General features: G+C 41.3%; 1 protein-coding gene across 1 annotated transcript in view; it reads right to left on the bottom strand.

Annotated features, from left to right (window-relative positions):
* Positions 1-2,062: 2,062 nt before the first annotated feature.
* Positions 2,063-18,181, bottom strand: part of spen (spen family transcriptional repressor) — a gene marked incomplete at its 5' end in the record, with an annotated part of 25,084 nt that continues 8,965 nt past the window's right edge. Inside the window, 12 exon segments of the mRNA XM_035656200.1 lie at positions 2,063-4,114; positions 4,252-4,410; positions 4,552-4,746; positions 4,842-5,186; positions 5,349-13,152; positions 13,279-13,379; positions 13,472-13,585; positions 13,671-13,784; positions 13,949-14,074; positions 14,190-14,341; positions 14,427-14,627; positions 14,822-14,979. Coding sequence (XP_035512093.1) covers positions 3,983-4,114; positions 4,252-4,410; positions 4,552-4,746; positions 4,842-5,186; positions 5,349-13,152; positions 13,279-13,379; positions 13,472-13,585; positions 13,671-13,784; positions 13,949-14,074; positions 14,190-14,341; positions 14,427-14,627; positions 14,822-14,979 — 9,601 coding nt within the window.

Consider the following 18,181-nt stretch of genomic DNA (forward strand, 5'->3'; position numbering starts at 1 on the left):
AATAATTTGGAACACTGCATTTTTGAGTCATGACTACGTTGATGCATGCATCTTGCATTTAAGTTCATTGACCTGTGATGTAACCACTCATTCTGTTGTTTTTTTTTACTTCCCTCAACAGTGACTGGTGGTTTTGATCAGCTGTTGGATGCATTGGTTGGGCGGAGGTTATAATTTAAACAAAGGCTTTTTTTTTTTTAAATCATAGTGTCCCTTTTACTTTTACTCTCATGTAAGCACAAATTGTCCAAACACCAGCATGGAATGTTGGGAGCTCAATGCCAAAAGGACACAAACAAGAAAAGAAGCACTTATCAGCGTCTGAAAAACCAACCTCTGAATTTTCAACATTCTTTTCATTTTCTAGCTAAAATTGAGCTTTCAAAATGTCATCTTGTGGCAAAAAATCCAAGAGGAGACCAGCTAAGAAGTATGAATACTCTACTTTAAGGACAAGGGCACATGACTCCTCCTCGACTTCGCTTCATCGCTCAGAGGCAGAGCCTGTAATCTTAGAAGAATTACGAATTTGGAGAGGGAGGTGGAACAACGTGCAGGAAATATCTATTTCTCCTCAAGTCTTCCTTGTCTTGGCTTTTCCCTTGCCGTGTCCCGATCTGATCTGCTTCTTCTCATGCTGCAAACAGGGCGTCAATTATCATTCCAAGTCTTGGCCTGTCAGGGCACTATAAATCACTTATGCCTCACCTCTTCTGCGTGGTCACACTCTTTCTACTGTAGGCATAATGACAGAAGAAAATGAGTAAAGCAGGAGCATGGCCCTCTGTACCCTCCTTTGGTTGCTCAATCACCCGCTTATGCTGCTGCAGCTGGTGTTCCTCAGTGTCATGCTTTTTTTATGGTAAGCTTTGACCTACTGCATCAGACTTACTGGATAAAGATGAATTGTAACAGTCCATAATACATTACAGGCAGTTGTTTTGTTACATAAATATAAGATTAAAGTTCACCATATACTAAAAGGCAGGTTGGTGTTTCTTCACAGGCTGTCTGCATTTGATTGTAATTAATTGCACTCTAAGGAGTCACTCCAAAAATAATGAAAGACCAAATGTTCCCAAATAGAATGCCAATCACCACTAAATCCCCATAGGCCTCCCTCTGGAGAATCTGCCGGCTAGTGTACTCTTGAATTTGACGGGTGCAGCCGGAAACCCTAATGTTCAAGCCACGGTCTTAAAATTCCCAAAACCATGGAGCTGTTTTCCTTAGGGATGAGTCTATAACTGCAGCTTTGACAGACATGGTGCTCATTTGTCTTGCTCCATAGCCATTTAAATACTGCTCTCAAAACTGAGCCACAAAAGCAAGAATTTTTTTTTTTTTTTAGAATTTGTCACTGTCATTCGAGTTTTGTCATTTCATAAATATTTGACACATTGCCAATGGGTACATAATCCTGATGTTCCTAACATTTTATTTTCTGTCAATTTCATTATTTTTTTAATATAAAAGGGATGACTTGAGACAGCAAACCCATGCATCCTATTACTTGCAATCTTTCCTGACCAAGACTGGCATGTTCTGGCATAAAAGAATTCCCTCTGTGCTTTTACTTGCTTAGAGGAATTTTTAAGGTGTAAGCAAATGTGGGTTTTCCTTTGACACATTCAAATTCAAAGATGTAGGAAAAATACTAACTATACTCAAGGGAATACATAGTCATATCAAGCAGAGGGCAGGGATAACATTTCAAAGAAAACATTTTCATGATTTGTTCTGTCAATTGACTTCTGTGGGAGCCTGATTCACAGCGTCTCACAGCTTGAACCTCAGCAGTTTAGGTAGATACTGACATCTTCTGACTGCTCAATGGACTGCAGCACTGAATCTTATGAGCAATGTTATATCAGGTATAGTGTTGTAACATGTTGTGGAGGTTTCCTGAGAATGACCAGATTAGATAGATAGATGTAGCAGATTTTAGATTATAACAAGTTTTCTTTCTTAACCCACAGTCACGTTTCTGTATATATCTTTAACTGGTCAAGGCATCAAAAAAACTTCAGTTTATAGACAAGTCACAAAAACACAAACCAAGAGTGACGGACCATTTAATGATCTTCAGAAGTAAGTTAAACAACCATTTATTTTACAGTTTAAAATGTCCTCATGGAGGAACAGCAAAATACACTCAAAATGAAGATTGATCAAAAGACAGTTTTCATATTAATCACCGTTTTAAGTTTGTTTTTTGTATTTTCTTCTTGTTTGTTTATCAAAAATTATAAGTGCCTTCAACATAACCATGAGAGTATTCAGCTTGCAGTCATAGAAATATTTACACCACAAAACTGACAAGCATGGTTTTACTTTCAGCATCGGTTTCACACACCTCATCTCCTGTCTCTTTCAGACTGCTTTGTTTTGTTGCACAAAACAAAAATAAGGACCCTGAAGAAAGACAATTATAAAGGGGAAAAATACACAAGAGCACAGATCAAGGACATTAGTATGTACAGCTTGGCTCAAGAAGACAGTTAAGGGGGGACGGGGGTGGAGACAGATGATAAACACATCCATTAGCGGCATGATGTAAAGTTCAAGTCACATTCTTTGCCTCTATGATTTTACTTTAACCTTGAAAGATTTGAAAATAAAGCATGCTATAGCACATCTGTCATGAAGTCACTGCTTAAATGACCTCAGGATGCAGTCTTTAATATGTTAGGATGATTTTCAGACAGCAGGGGGCAGTAGAGGACCACATCAGGGAGAAGGAAAACAGGAATACAAACAGAAATGCAACCCCTACAATACAATGATTCCGTCAAAATGAGGATTCAGTTTCAGAATGTAAAAGCACTGTAGTAACAGAGTCGGGTTGATGAACAATACCAAAAAAAAGGAATCAAGTCTGCCCTCTGAGTGGCAAAATACAAAGTCACATATGAAAATAGGTTCTGATCAATTTCTGTTTAAGATACATTGCGTGAGTTGAGCGTTTGCAAAAGACATTTTGGCACAGAATCAATTTAAAAAATATTTTTTTCGTGAATTTTACCACTGGATCCTGTAGAGATCCTTCCCACCCTCCCCCCTTTTGCCCATGCCCAAAGAAAATAAAGAAAGCAATAAAGAAAGAAAACATTGAGATTTGATGATCTGTCTTGTAAAATAATTCACTTGGTCTCTCCACATTGCTTCAGTCTTTAAATATTTATAGTATTTACAGTTTCACAATTGTCCACAATACCCTTAGGTTTAAAGAAGATGCAAACAAAAATAAACAAATTAAATATTCTTTATATAGTCCCCTGTTGAGGCATTGAGTGTAAACTGTACAACTCTAAACGTCCCCTCACGAGTTCCTGGGGCAGGGAACACTTCGGGATGGAGAGTTGAGTCCGGAAATGACGTAGAAGTTGGCTGATGGTGAAGGAGCAAAGCAGTATGATTGATCAGGCTGAAATGATTCTTGATCATTTTCCAGGCAATGTTTCTCTTTTATCTTGCACAAGCATGGCTGATCACAAGAGTAATTCCATAACATGTATCCTTTTATACTCAAATCTGTACAAAGTTCACAATTTTTTTCTTAACATAGTGCAATGACTTCTCACATCGTTTGTCTTTTTTAAAAAAAAAATCACAATCACTTTTATGAAGGTAAAAAATATCCCATAGGAAGGTCTCAATCCATAGCTTTATGGATGCTATGAATTAGAAAAGGCTATGCACAACACCTCCAAAAATGGCAAAAATGAAATGAGAAATCAGAAATGATCATCAAAAATCCCTGTTCGACCCTTCAGATCCTCTCTGTAAAGGTATAGTTTTTGGAATTCAATGTCATTGAGTGACTTAAGGACTTGGTGAAGTGGCGGAGAAAAAGGTGAGTGCATGCTAAATTAGATTTTAAAAAAAGTCAAACTCATAGAAATATGAGGCAATTCCAGTTTACAAAACTGGAGTCCAAAAGGGCTGGTGTTGGCTTTGTTCAGGAAAAAAATGGAGGTAATTAAACGGAGGCAATGACAATCATGAGGTGAGGAGAAATGCTGGAGATGCTGTTGAGAAGGTCTGGGGCCAGGCGCGAAAGGTGGCTCTCCGAGAATTCGCAAGGTGGGAAAATCTGCACCACATAAGCTGGCTGTGAATCCAAAAATGAAAATAACATTATTAGAGAGGGAACTAAAGCTACATGGTATTTTATTATGAAACAATTTAAAGAATACGGTACAATTTAAAAAGAAAGGCAGAACAGAAAAAAATTCAATGACCACCGACCTGATTAGAGCCAGGATTGGGCACATTGATGATGCCAGCTGCCTGTTTGGCTTGCAGGTAAGTGATGAAGCCACTGTTCAAGGCTTGGGTTTGACCAAGGACATCTTCTTGGTCTCGACCACAAGGCAGAGCCAGTAGCAAACAGTAGTCATTCTCCACCTGCCATGAATTTATTGATCAAAATATTTAAAAAAATCAGGTCAATGGCTAAAATCCATGAATCCATGAAAATATGTTTTGTATGTTCATCCGAATTTTAGAACCTGCTTTAGAAAAAGTAGTAAAATCCCAAATACTCACAGTCATTCTGCGTGCCACACTGTCCAGCTGGGAAGCCTCAAGTCTCATCCTCTGGACAATACGGAGCAGAGGACCTCCCTCTGGGGGTGGCAGGGAGCGCTGGGCCAGTATGGTGTTGCCAGAAACAAAGTGCAACTGGACAGCAGCCTGGTCATTCTTCAGTGCCAACAGGCCTTGCCACACAATAGGATATTTCTGTAAAAAAAAAAAAAAAGGAAATTGTTGTTAATCATATTTTTGTCTTTGGCAATGTCTTGAAAATGACATTGCTGGCCAATCAGTCTTCCTACCGTCAAAAGCTGCACCATGTCGATGGAACGATGTCCTGAATGTTCCAGCTTAGCATCAGGCCGTGGCTGCAGCGAAGTTGATGGGGTTACTGTTGGTGGAGGTGTTGGCAGGAAGGCTGGAGGGCCTTTCTGTAGAGACAGATCTGGCTTGTGAGTAAGACCCATAGGTGACGTCATAGGAGACTGGTAGGAGGGTGAGACTGTGTCCCCTTGTATTCGAGAAATGTGTGAGAGATCCGAAGAGGTAGCATGGCGAAGATGGGAATTCTCAGGCTTGGAATCACTTCCTCCCCCATGAGACTGAGACATTTTACCCCTGTGACCCAGCTCAGGCTCCGGAGGGACCTAATTAAGAAAATAAATACAAGTTAATACACCTATGCATATTTTGAATGTGTATGAGTATGAGCTATAACTAAGAAAATGCAGTTATATGTGCACATAATATAAAATATTAATATATAAAATATTTGCAAAAGGTCAATAATAACAAGCCTATCAAGAGACCTGTGAAGATGTAATGCCTTGGTTAGCCAGGTTGTGTCCCGATGAAGGATGTCCTTGAAACTGGGATGGGAAACCCCGCATGTCCCGGTAAACTGGAAAGGAGCCTGCACCTCCAGGATGCATCAGTTGAACCCCATGAGGGTGAGAAGACACCATGACAGGACTAGATGCATGGACTCCCCTGATTCTACTTTCATTGGAGGGTGGGTGTATCAGTTTTCCTTCTAGTGGTTTGAGAGATTCTTTTGCGGAAAGGTCGATGCTCTTCCCTACTATAGGACTCTTTGAAGGTCCAGAGATGTTGCTTGAGGACGTTGTTCCAGTCTCTGAGGTGCGTGACTGTCTTGCTTCTACAGCAGCCTGCTCTCCCAGTTGCTGGTGCATGAGAATGCGCTGGTGCATGTCTCTGTACTGGTCCATGCGTATACTTGGGTGGAGCCCTCGGTGATCACTGTGAATCATCATTACATCTGATTGGAGCTGGGGCACTGTAGTTCTGCTAAGGGCTTGGTTAAAGTGTCTGGGGTCTTCTTCACTTACAATGGTGCCACCTCCACCTGATACCGACCCCTGGGGACTTGAATGAGACTGCAGTACCATGTCTCGGATGACATTAGGTTGCGGTGTGTTTGAGCGCTGTGGAGGCCCTGGGTGGGCAGAAGACAGAGAGTCACTTCGCCTTCCATAGGTTATCCCAGACATTGGTGGGGTGTTCATCCTAGCTTCATGAGCCATTGACTGAGTGACACTGTGAGGTTGAATTATGACGGAGGACTGTTCTGAGTGCGGGTGATGCATACTAGAATGATACGTAGGCATTTGTGGCATGCCATGACCAAGGACGACAGAAGTTCCTCTAGGAGAACTGCTTGGAGGACAGGCTTTGACAAAGGGTGAAGGGGAGTGAACAGCTGTTCGTGGGGAATGGGGTTCCTGCTTTAGGTGTAGAGCTGACCTATCAGTTGGGATGCCAGGGCTGGGGCTCATGCGGTTCCCAGATAGTGATGGGTGGTGTGGACTCATGACTGGGCTGAGGTTAGACTGCTGAACAGCTTTGCCCATGTCCATCTTTTTTGGTAGAGGTTCAGTTCCAAGTCCTCTCTTGCCATGCTGCTGTATTACAGCTTGGTTGTACATCAGCACTTGAGGAGAACTAACTGGCTGTTGGAACATCTTTACCACACCACCCTGAGATGCTGTGTGATACGGAGCTTCAGATTTGTCACAAACAAGACTCTCCTGCTTGGTACTTGAAATGACAGGTTGAGAGTTATATGACTGGCCTGTCAAGAGAACCCCTGTGTGCCCATATGCTGTAGGAGTTGGGGCTACTTTTGGGGTAGGCGACTGGGATGATGTGATGAGCGGGTCTTGCTTTATTGACGATTTGGACACCGATTGCTGAAATTCTATATCACCAGCACTGGCTTGAGGAATCTGACTAATTTTGGCTCTCATCCTGTGGGGTCCTTCGGTTTTCTGACCCGAATAACTGAGAACAACGACACCCTCTGATGTATTGACCCTTAAGCCAGGACTGGAGCCTGTACTGTAGGGAGTGGTTTCAACAACAGAGCGTCCTCTAGTCCCGTCTTCTACTACATCCATGCCATGGTAGCGATTATTCTCATTAGAGCTTGCTCTAAATTTTTGCTTCGGAATAGACAGGCCAATGCTTCGGTTGCTCAGAGAAATGCGTGGCGTTTCCTCTGTATCATAAGGCATTGGAATTCGACTTATTACTGAGGTAGCAGGAGAAATAACTGTGTGCTGGGTCTTCTCTCCACAGTTCTGTTGGGACTCTGTCAATGGAAAAGGTTTGTGGTGTATGGGCTGGGGGGGTAAAAGTGGTCTCTCTTCAGGATGTAACTGTCTTGAACTCATTGTATCAGAGGGATTTTCATTCTCCGACATTCGTGAAGGATCTGACAGTACAGACGTCACCATAGTGGTAGGTATAGAATTGCTGTTTGATGCAGACACATATTTAGGTTCCATTAGGATTTTTCTTAAGGTACTGGAACTAGGGTCAATATCCGAGGCCTTGGTGTCAGGGGGCATTGGGGGGTTTGTTGAAGGGGCTCCAAGTGTAGTTGATGCTGGTGCAGAAGGAGTTACCACTGTGACGTGACACGAAGGAGCAACGCAGATTCTACTTTCTTCAGTTCTAGGAGGCCAGTCTGGTGAAAGTGGCATTTTGGCAGGCCGCAATAGTGGTACACTAAATTGGGATACAGGTTGTGGGCGGGCAGGGGCAGGAGTAGGGCTAGATGGCTCTGTTGCGTGGGGATGCTTTTTACAACTGGAGTTGCTTGTGCCTGAATGAAAGGCAGATTCTTTGGGTACAGGCTGTTCAATTTCAGGTTGCTCTGCCTCTTTTGGCGTGTCCACAGTTATAGCACTTGTAACATCACGTCTACAAGTTGCAACAGCTGTGACCACAGAGGCTGCTGAAGTTGCCGCAGCTGTAACAGTAACTGCTTTTGAATTGATGGTTTCTGGGTCTTCTGGGATAGACTCTGGTAACTTAACTGGGGAGGACTCTGGCTGTGAGACCTCATCAGCACTATCCCCTTTCTTGGCAGCTGCACCTTTACGACTTCTTGATTTCTTCGGGGTTTTGGCTCTAACTTTACCTGTTTTCTTGGGTGTTTCAAGTAGAGGGGTATCCTCAGCTGCCTTAGACTCTGCCATTAGTGCCTTTGGGCTGGGTGTCAGAGGACCATCATCTGAGTCCGCTGCAAGAATATTGTTGATCACCATGTGTGTTTCAGGTTCCATAATCTCATTGGAGGAGGGGGAAACCAAGGAGTCGGGGGTAGGAATAAGAGCTGTGTAAGTAGGAGGAGCTGTGAAAGCATCTGCATCTGCACACGTTTCTTCAGCTGTAATGGAATCAATAGCGGCTGCAAGTTCAGTTTCACTTGCAGGATTAGCTCGCTTCTCCTCTTCAACTTCACTTTCTGGCTCAACTATGACAGGAGGTAATATGGTAGGTTGCTCTGAAGGTGGTTCCTTATATGGTCGAGGAGGTTGCTCAACTGTAAGCTTAGCAATATTTTCAACTGCCTGCTCTAGTTCCATCTGCCGTGCTAACAGAGCAGCTGGATCAACAGGAAGTTCAGGTTCTGATAAGGTGTCTTCTTTTTCCTGTGCCCCAGGTTCTATTGATTCTTTTGGTAAGCCTATGATCTTTGTTTCCTCATTCTCTTGTACTACTGTCTTGGTTTTTGTAATAGTAGGAACTTCAAATGACTCAGGCTCATTATCCTCTGAACGAAGTAAACTTTTTACGTCATCAACACTCACACGGATCTCAAGGTTTTTTAGGCTGTGTTTATCTTCAGTGACCTGTTTGGTATTTCTTTTCACCCTTGGTGATTTTACTTTAACACTCTTTTCCGGCTGTTGTCTCCTCTCAGAGCAGCTGGTGTCTACCCTTTCAATATCGCCATCGGGAGATTTCTTTCCACCAGAATCTTTTAAGTCTTTAAGTTCCTTTTTGTGCACCGGTGAGCTGGCGTTTTCCACCTTTTCAGATAATTTCCCAAACAGTTCAGAATCAACTTTAGGATTAAGTTCGGACTCATCGTTACTTGCCAGATCAGGTTGTTCAGCTAGCACTGTGGTGCTCCCAGACTGTTTGTCTATTCTGCCTCCTTTCTTGTTAACTGAAGTCATTTGTGTTTGTTGCACTTTTTGGGTGCGGGGTGAACGCCATCCCTCAGAGGCTTTCACAACCTCAACAGCAGTTGAGGTCTCTTTGACCTCTGTGTCTTCTTCCATCATTTTCTGCTGATCCCCCTTAACCGGTGACACATCCTCACATCGTTTGATACCTCTTTTAGGTGGACGTCCACGCCTTGCATTGGTAGATGGAATTTGAACATCTTGCTGTATTGGTTCTTTATCAGCAGCACGTTTGCGCATTGAGCGTGATGGCTCAACCACCTCTTTGCCAGCTTGATCATCTTCATGTAATGTGGCATAGACTGACCTTACATTCCTGCGACGTGTTCTCCCATGGATTAAACTTGACTCAAGGTTTTGCTCAGAATCTGATGCATGAATTGGTGACTTGGATGTGGTTTTAGACTCAAATGATGCTTTTGGTACTTCTGCGCGAGGAGATGAGGCCCTTTTGAGTTTCTCCCTGTCAATCCGTTCACTCTTTCGTGTTGCAGGTTTCTCAGTGGCAACAATTTGCGAAGGTTGTGAAGCACGTAATACTGAAAGTTGTTTAGCCCTTTTACTTTTGGGCTGTCTGCGGTTTGGTAATGGTTTTATTTCGGCCTCTAGCTCTGGCATACATGCCTCACTATCTGTCTCGGTTTTCTGAGATTCCTCAAAGTGTTTTGTTTCCTGATTTTCCATTTTAGGTTCTGTTTTAATAATTTCAGATTTTTCTTCAATCTTTGGATAGTCAGTGTAAGTGAATTCTGCAGTCTCTCTCTCAAAACCACTTAGGGAACCACCAGGAGTGGGAGGCTTATCTTCCACAAGAGGATTATGTTCCACTGCCAAACTATCTCCAATTTTTACTTTGGGTTCAATTAACTCTACTTTTGTTTCCATTTCATTTGCAGGCTCTGGAAGGATGAGTGGAGGGGTTATGGTTAGCACAGGAAGAGAATGAGATGGGGACTCCTCAAGAAGTGGCTCTACTTTTTCTTCTTTAACAAATGACACAGGTTGATCTGAGGATGGAGTTAAAAGGTCTTTCTTTTCTGGTGAAGACATTTCTTTAGGGGAAGGAACAAATGGTGAAATGGACAAGGTTAATGGGGGGCTGATTGATTTGTCATCAACCTTCAGTACTGGCTCAGATTCCTTATCAGACAGCACATTAGTACAATTCTGCACTTCCTCTCTTTTAATTTCCACCACTACTGAATCATTCTCTGTATCAGGTGGGGGATGGTCCTTGTCTTTTTGTTGTTGAAGTTCTAAAAACCTACTATGGAACAGCACTATAGGCTCTTGTGGGACGTCACCTATTCCAGATTCAGGCTGCACCTCAGTCACGCCTGGTTTGGCAAAAGGCCTACCAACTCCAGTTTCTAAATCTTGGTCTTTACGTTCAAGATGCTGCAAACGCCGAGAATCCTGTTCAAAGATTGAGCTGTGTAGAAAGCGAGAGGCGAACAGGTCCTGCCGCTCTTGGTCCTGCGGCTTAAGTTCCTCCTTTTTATCATGCAGCTTTTCGTCAGAGTCTGTACGAATCTTTTTCTTTTTCATATACCAAGAAGGAATAGGTCGAGGTGCTAGCTCTACCTTGTCCTTATCTGTACAACTGTGGGAGGTTGGAAAACGTGATGGAAGAAAGGACCAATTATCTTCCCTGGAGGAATACAATGTCTTGGCTCTTTCAAGGAGTGCTTTTGTGTCAGGAGTTATAGTTTTATCTAATGCAAAAGAATAAAACTTATTTTTTTCCAGGGAGCCTGAAAGCTTCAGGTCCGTCATCCTCTCGTCACGTTCCCTGAGGATATAAGACAAGGAACTATTGGACTTGGGAGATACGTGTTTGTTTTCTCCATCATCATCTGAATCAGACTGTACTTCTCCAGGTTCCAAATCCTGGCCAAGGTGTTTGTGTATGCTTTCACGTTTTGCAATATCCCTTGGGAAAGTCATTTCCATTCTAAGTGAATCAGACTTTATCCGTCTTTCCCAACGTTGCATTAACTCCTCATCACAGCCAAGCAAGTTTGTTTTAAGCTTTGGATGTTCAGTGTCAGGAGACTGAAAATGTGTGGCTGTCATGCCCAAACTGTTTTTGAGTTCCGTGTGTGAAAATGTATCATCTGTTGTTGGAGAAGATTTTCTTTCCTTGTTTATAACTGACACAGAAATCTGGGGACTTTCATCTTCCTCATTAACAGAAAAGTGACCATGTCCTATTGAGGATGTTATGCTTTGATAAATGTCCTCATTCAACTTCTGGGAACTTGTGAAGTGGCGCTCTCTTTTTGCAGTGACTATTTCAAAGTCAAAATTTTCTAATTTCTTTCGTTTACAGGAAGAGAAGTCTTCACTGGCCATATCCTGAATTGGTTTTCCAACATCATGCATGATATAATCCTTTTCAAAATCACGAGTCTCATTACTTGGTGGGTTTTCAAACTTGACTAACTTATCAGTATCACCAAGCTTGGGTCGGAGCCAACGACTCTGTTCAGTTTGTTTTGATGTATTATTTTGGTCTATGTGCACAAAGTGTTCATCTCCATCATCTGAGTCTCTGCACTTTCCTCTCCCTTGATCGTTTTCTGAAAAAAACTGTTTCTGCTGTTCTTTTAATTCATCCAAATCAAGGCTGCCATCATCTGACATCTTTGTGAGACCAGAGCTGTTTTCACTCTTTGAGCCTTCCAAATCCATTTTAAGGTAGGGGGAGTCTAATTGATCAGTAGAATCTTCAGGCAGCTCCCCTAACTGTGACTGCCGCTCCAGGGAAAGGCCTATGGAGTTGCTTTCACAGTCTCGTCCATCTTTAGGACTGCTAACTGAAACCATCCGGACACATTTATCCTTGTGGTGCTCCTTTTTATGCATCCCTTTTATGAAAAGGTTCTTATCCAAATCTGTCTCCTTAACATTGTTCCATAGTTTATGAAGTCCAGGTCTAATGAGATCCTCCTCACTAGTTCTCTTCTGTCGATCACTTTTCCCAGAGTCTTCAAAACGCCTTTTCCTTGCAGCTAAACGGTCAATATCCACACAAATACCACTATCAAATCCCATTTCAGATTTTCCATGTTTTTTGGATTTGATTTTAGCATCCTTGTCAATAACCTCAACTAAACTGTGCATATTTTTGTCTCTGGGAACCTTTCCATGCTTAGAGATGTCACTTTTTGACAATTCTGAGCGTAAAGGAGGACTCCTCTGGTCAGCTGAAGGTGATGCCAATCTAGGACTGTCACTCCCACCCCTTGGTGTTTGTTTTTCTTGGACAGAATGACCAATCAATTTTCCTTCTTTTTCTTTAACACGTGTTAATTGCACAACACAAGGCAGAAGGTCTAACCGTCCTTTGCTCGATCCTTCCTTTGGAATTTTACTGTTTTTACTTCGAAGGACAGACTCAGGGCTAACATCTCTTTCAAGTTCAGGTTCCGTCTCACATGCTTGGATAATAGGCGATGCGATTTTGAGCTTCTTAAGCCTCTGTTTCTCACTTTTGTCCTTGTCCCCTCGCTCTTTACGTCCAGCCCGCTTCTCCTTTTCAACCAAATTCCCTCTTTCAACTTCAAAGACTCGATCCTTCTCAAGTTTGTCAGTTTTATTATATCTTTCGGTGCGTGCCTTTTCAAGTTTTTCAAATCTGGGTGGGGAGATTGAACTGCAGCTACCACTTCTTTCAGAAGATCGGCAACAAATACGGCGGTCTGAATCACTTGGTATCCTCTCAGAGAGAGAAGGTGATGCTGTAGGGCTAGCAGGACGACGAGAGGCAATGTGAGATGGGCTTTGGCTACGCTCAATGGTCCTCCTCCCATGATCCCGTCCACGATCTGTTTCAAAGCGCTCCCTCTCTCTTTCACGTTCTCGTTGCAAATAGCTGTATTTGCGAATGTCCTGCTCGTAAGGGTCAGCTCTATATTCTCGATATTCCCGGGGGTCTTCAAAGTATTGTGGATCATAGTAATCTCCCTGATATGGGTCCCATTCAGTGTAGAACTCCCGACTTCTGGCCGGGTATTTACGACGTGGATCTTCAGTATATGTTCCTGGTGTTCGTACATTTTCGTAATATTGTCTTTCTGCTTGAAATTCATATTGAGTTCGTCGATCATCCCTGAAATAAACAGAAAAAACAAAAAAAGCAGACTATAATTTCATCATACTTTGGTATCAATAAAGTTAGGTTTAATATTAGACATTAAGGCTAAATTATTATTCCATAAACATATATTATACAAACCTTCTTTCGGAGAGAATGTCATAAAAGTCCCGAATATCCTGGCCCGATGCCTGCATTGAACGATAGAAAGCCATCTGACTTTCCTGATTGGCAAAGTCCACCTGAAGAAAAACAAAGAAGGGTAGAGGTTTTTTTTTTACAGCCTGTCAGGAATTGAGAATGTTACAGAGTAAAATTTCAGAACAAAGCTTACCTTGATTTTACTGCCCCCTATCTTCCACCCCTTTGTGTCTTTGACAGCAGCTTGTGCATATTCAATGTTGTTGTACAGGATAAGGGCCATTCCTTTCATTCTGTCGAATACAACCTGCGGAAGACAGAGGAAAATAGAGTCCCAAGGTGCCAGAAAGTAAACAATGGGCAAACATGAGGGGGGAAATAAAAAGACTTACCTTGACAACATGTCCATAACGGCAGAAATGACGAGTAAGAAACTGCTCAGTTGTGTTTGACGCTAATCCATCCAACCAAACACATGTTGTAGGCATGCTCTTTCCAAAGCCCAGCTGAAATAAAAATTAGATTGCAATTATTTAATCTAACATCAAACAACTGAATTAAGCAGTTTAACAAATATATGGATTAGCTCATTAATAATACTGAGTATGACAGGAATGTAGTAGTGGTGGTAAGGCAAGATTTCAAATTAAATTAATATGATAATAATCACCTTTAATCTATTGTTACCAAGGTACTCGCCATCCATCTTCTTTATGGCCTTACAGACACTAGCAATGTCGCAGTATTGTAGAAAGGCATACTGTGGGGCTCCATTCACCTTCTTAATGTCAATATCCTTTGGGGATGATAAAGACAGAAACATGCTGTCAGTAAGCATGGTCATCTCAAACTGTGCAGCATGTTAACCACTGTATGCAGCCATTTTCAACCATTTCACGACATTAACCTACCACTATTTCTCCAAAGCGTTGAAAGATGTTAAGCAGGTCATGGTAAGTGGTGGTCTTCTCCAGGTTTCCAATGAATAATGTCCGTGTGGCCTTTGGATGAAACTCATCTATCCTCTCATCCAAGGGCCGAAACTCGTTCTCGCTTTCTGTTTCTGAAAAATAAGTCCTCATTGGAAACCTGTGTGTTTTTCCATTAATTGTGTTTTTGCTGCAATACAGTTAAAGATCAGGACTTACCAGGGCCATTCCAGGCTGTGACATCAATTTGCATGCCAAAAAAAAGCTTCCCCTTTGATGCTCCAAGTGCTTTCTCTTGGTCCTCTTGCTGGCGGAAAAAGACTAGACCATAGCGCTCCTCTGAAGCTCCATGGATTTGTACAGATGTGACCTTTCCATGTTTCTTAAATTCATGGAACAAACCATCCTTCAGGCTCGTATCTGTAGTAAGCAGATTTTGTGTTTTACTAAGTATGTGTACTGAAAAAAGGGTTATTAAATGATAAACTATTGATAGTGATTTATAATAAAAATGTGTCAATATTTGAGATACCCAGAAATACAATGCACCACTCTTTCTGCTAAAAAAAAAAAAGCTCTTTGTACTCACACTGCAGGAGCACCTTATAACTAACCTGTAGAGCGCACAGGAAGATTTTGGACCTTGATGCCAAAGCTTTTACGTGGTTCATCCTTGTCAAGGGAGGATAAAGGAAGTGCTGAGGGTGCAGGAACAGCAGCAGACTGCACTGAACGCGCCGGCGAGTCGTCACTGGAACTACTGCTAGAATCACTGTAGCAAAAGAGGAACATGTTTTTAGACGTTGTTGCAAGTCTCACAATTTGATCTCTTACTACCATTATAGATAGAACAAGGTAGTTATTTTGTGTTGCAGTAACTGGTTGTTGCCATTGCCAAAATAATACTTAAGAATCTAGTTATTAATAGTTTTACCTTGATAAAATCAGAAGTTGATATACTGTAAACAAATCTGAACAACCTTAAGAGCAGATTTATCATTTTGCAGTGGTACACTGTAAGTGCTACATGCTCTGCCTCTGAGAATTCATTCATAGATTGGATAATAAATGCTAAAAGCTGTATTTCAATGCACAGTCAAGAGCAGCAGATAACATGTGACGGATTCAAAGAAAGGTGACAAAATGTGAGTTTGCAGTGGCCAAACTGCAGGGGAAGGAAGGAGGATTACATATTGTATTGAACTGGCCATATTATGCACACATTTCAGATTCAAATTTATAGTGGTTCATTTGCATAAAAGCCCAGGCAATGCACTGTGAATGCGTCTTCTCCATTTTTAAACCCGCAATGTCTCTCAGCTGAAGAGTATAAAAACACCCTCTTTCTCACTAATTCATATTTATACAGTGCATCTGGTTATCGGTATAAAAATATGGATTTGCACGTCAGTGGCAAATTCATGGCTGCCTCATGCACCTTTTTTCTCAAACCATTCCCATGCCTGTCTCAGCTTTCTAGGCCCTCTGCTGTTTGTTTCCTTCTCACTTTCTCCTCCTGTGCTCAGACACTCCCGGAAGTGCTGCTGACGGAGCCTGGCCTGTGGGAGTGGGCAGGCAGCCAGCACTGGCCAGAAATTTCCAGTTCCAACTGGATCTCACGGAGGGGGGGAGCCATTGCCCATACACAGAGGTAGGCAGTGAGAAAAATACACCAGCCGTCTCCTGAAATTCCCCCTATAGCACTACCTCGTCAAGCCACATGTGTCGCTACATGTCGTTCAGAGCTGTGGAGCTGTGTCCAAAGGTGATGCAGTTAACCAAAAAATAAACAACTGGAGAGGACTGAGATAAATTTGTGCCGCAGAGTAAATCTCATACATGCTGATCTTTTTAAAACTGCAGACCTGACTTGCATTTCGTTATCCTAACCTTTAGTTATTTATGCATTCCTTGTAAAATTACTACTCAGCAATAAACCAAAATCAGCTAATAGGAAGTAATACATTTACACACACTTGGAAGCAAATAGCATTACAAAAAAATGCAGCAAATGCACAAAAACAGCTAAATTAGCATGTTGAATTCTAAACAGAGCTGACACCAGATACACAGACTGAGATTTGGTTGTGACACCGAAATTAAAATGCACTAACAGCATGCCACGAAAACATCTTAATTACATATATCCACTGCAATTATGGCATTAGTTGTGTCTGCTGCAATACATGCAAATTTATTGTTGTACCAAAAGTTAGGGTGTGTGTGAGACCTTACTAGCTACCTATAACTGAGTGGGTCTTAATTTATTTAAAAAACTATTTTAACATATTTCTGAGCTTAAAAGAAAATACCACCTTAAAAGTAAAATACTTCATGGACAAGAAACAAAGTAGTCCATTTTGTCCAATGTATTTTAAAAAGATGATTTAATGTTTTTTGTAAACTGAGTGTCTACAGTGATCTGCAATTCACAAGACTGATCAATGTACTATATAAGGAAACAACCACACATACCACCCTGATGAAAGCCTGAGTTGGTAACACTGGGTAAATAAGCATATTGTACCAGAAACAAGTTTTAATTTAGCAAGATGCCAAGTGGACCTTAACTTAATCCAAAGTATGAACAGCAGTAATAAATCAGTTCAGATCCAATCTTAATAGCACTAAAAGGGTGTCATTACAGCAGTTACATGCAACAAAGGTCATTTTCCAAGCTTTGACACCAGCAATCAACTACTCAGCCAGCAACCCTGACAAATAATCATACAAAAATGTGCACACTTAACACTGTTTCAATTCAATTCAATTTTATTTGTATAAGCGCCAATTCAGTACAGAAGATTAATCTCAGGACACTTTTCAAATAGAGCACTCCTTATAACAGAGGTGTACACATTCACAACTGGTTTTATGCTACGGATTTAGAAAAGAAACTGCTACTGATTAAATAGACCCAAGTTAGTGGTGTGATATTTCAAGGCGGGGCCCTTGATTGTGCTTTAAAACGTCAAGATTTATAGGGGGAGAAAATCAAAGACAGTGTGCACACAGTAATCTTCTCTGTCATGGTGTGTCTTTACAATACTTTTTGTAACATACTCATACTCACATACTCGCATGCAATTAGTGTCACCTATTGGGTGAAGGTATGTTCAAATGTTTAAAAGAAAAATCAAGTTGTTGCAGCAGTTACAATGCAAGTGAAGTTTGGGCGTATTTTTGAGTATGTTGGTTCTTTTAGAACACTACTTTGACTACTACCACAAATGAGATGTCATCCAGGTCAACCGTACGCTTCTGTCAGCTTTGCACTACATTCTCACAAAGTATTAAAAGTCTATTCTGTTTTAAGGTTTTGATCATCCTTGAATAGAAAGTTATTCAGTGTCTGCTGAAGAAAGTCATATGACACTGTATTAGGAGATACGATATCTTGAAACGATTAATTTTATAAACCACTGCTTCTGCATTGTGGTGTGTTGAGCAATGTGGTGTTCTTAGCTTGTTGGCAAAACTGGTGTTTTGACTTATAAACAGTTGTACAATTAAATGCAGCCAGTACAACTCTCATATAAATATATTCTGGGGAAATTACATTATGTTTGAAAATATAGTATTATATACACAGATTATTAAAGGAACATATTGTAGAACCTCCATTAATGTATTGTTTATTTGTATACAAACTGATTTGGATCCAGAGGTCCACATTTAGGAAAAGTCAACATATTTATTCAGCCACAATTAAATGGTCTATGATTTGTTCCATTGTGGGTTTTTGCTGAGTGGTACAAAATGTATACCAGTGACATTGTTAACATGGTTTTCCTGCTTTGTAAAAATGGAAGTGGTCCACATGAACATATTTTTTAGTAAATCTTAAGTAGGTATGGACAGTATGACCACAAATTTGTTTCACAGGAATTTTCTTCTGGTAGTTTCCAGGTTATTATTTATTCATTTATTGCATGACTGGGCATTTATTAGGTTTATTCTACTGTCAGGAGTAC

Source organism: Morone saxatilis, unplaced genomic scaffold, assembly GCF_004916995.1.
Source record: "Morone saxatilis isolate NCDOM2014 unplaced genomic scaffold, NCSU_SB_2.0 Contig15, whole genome shotgun sequence".
NCBI classification, from domain to species: domain Eukaryota; kingdom Metazoa; phylum Chordata; class Actinopteri; family Moronidae; genus Morone; species Morone saxatilis.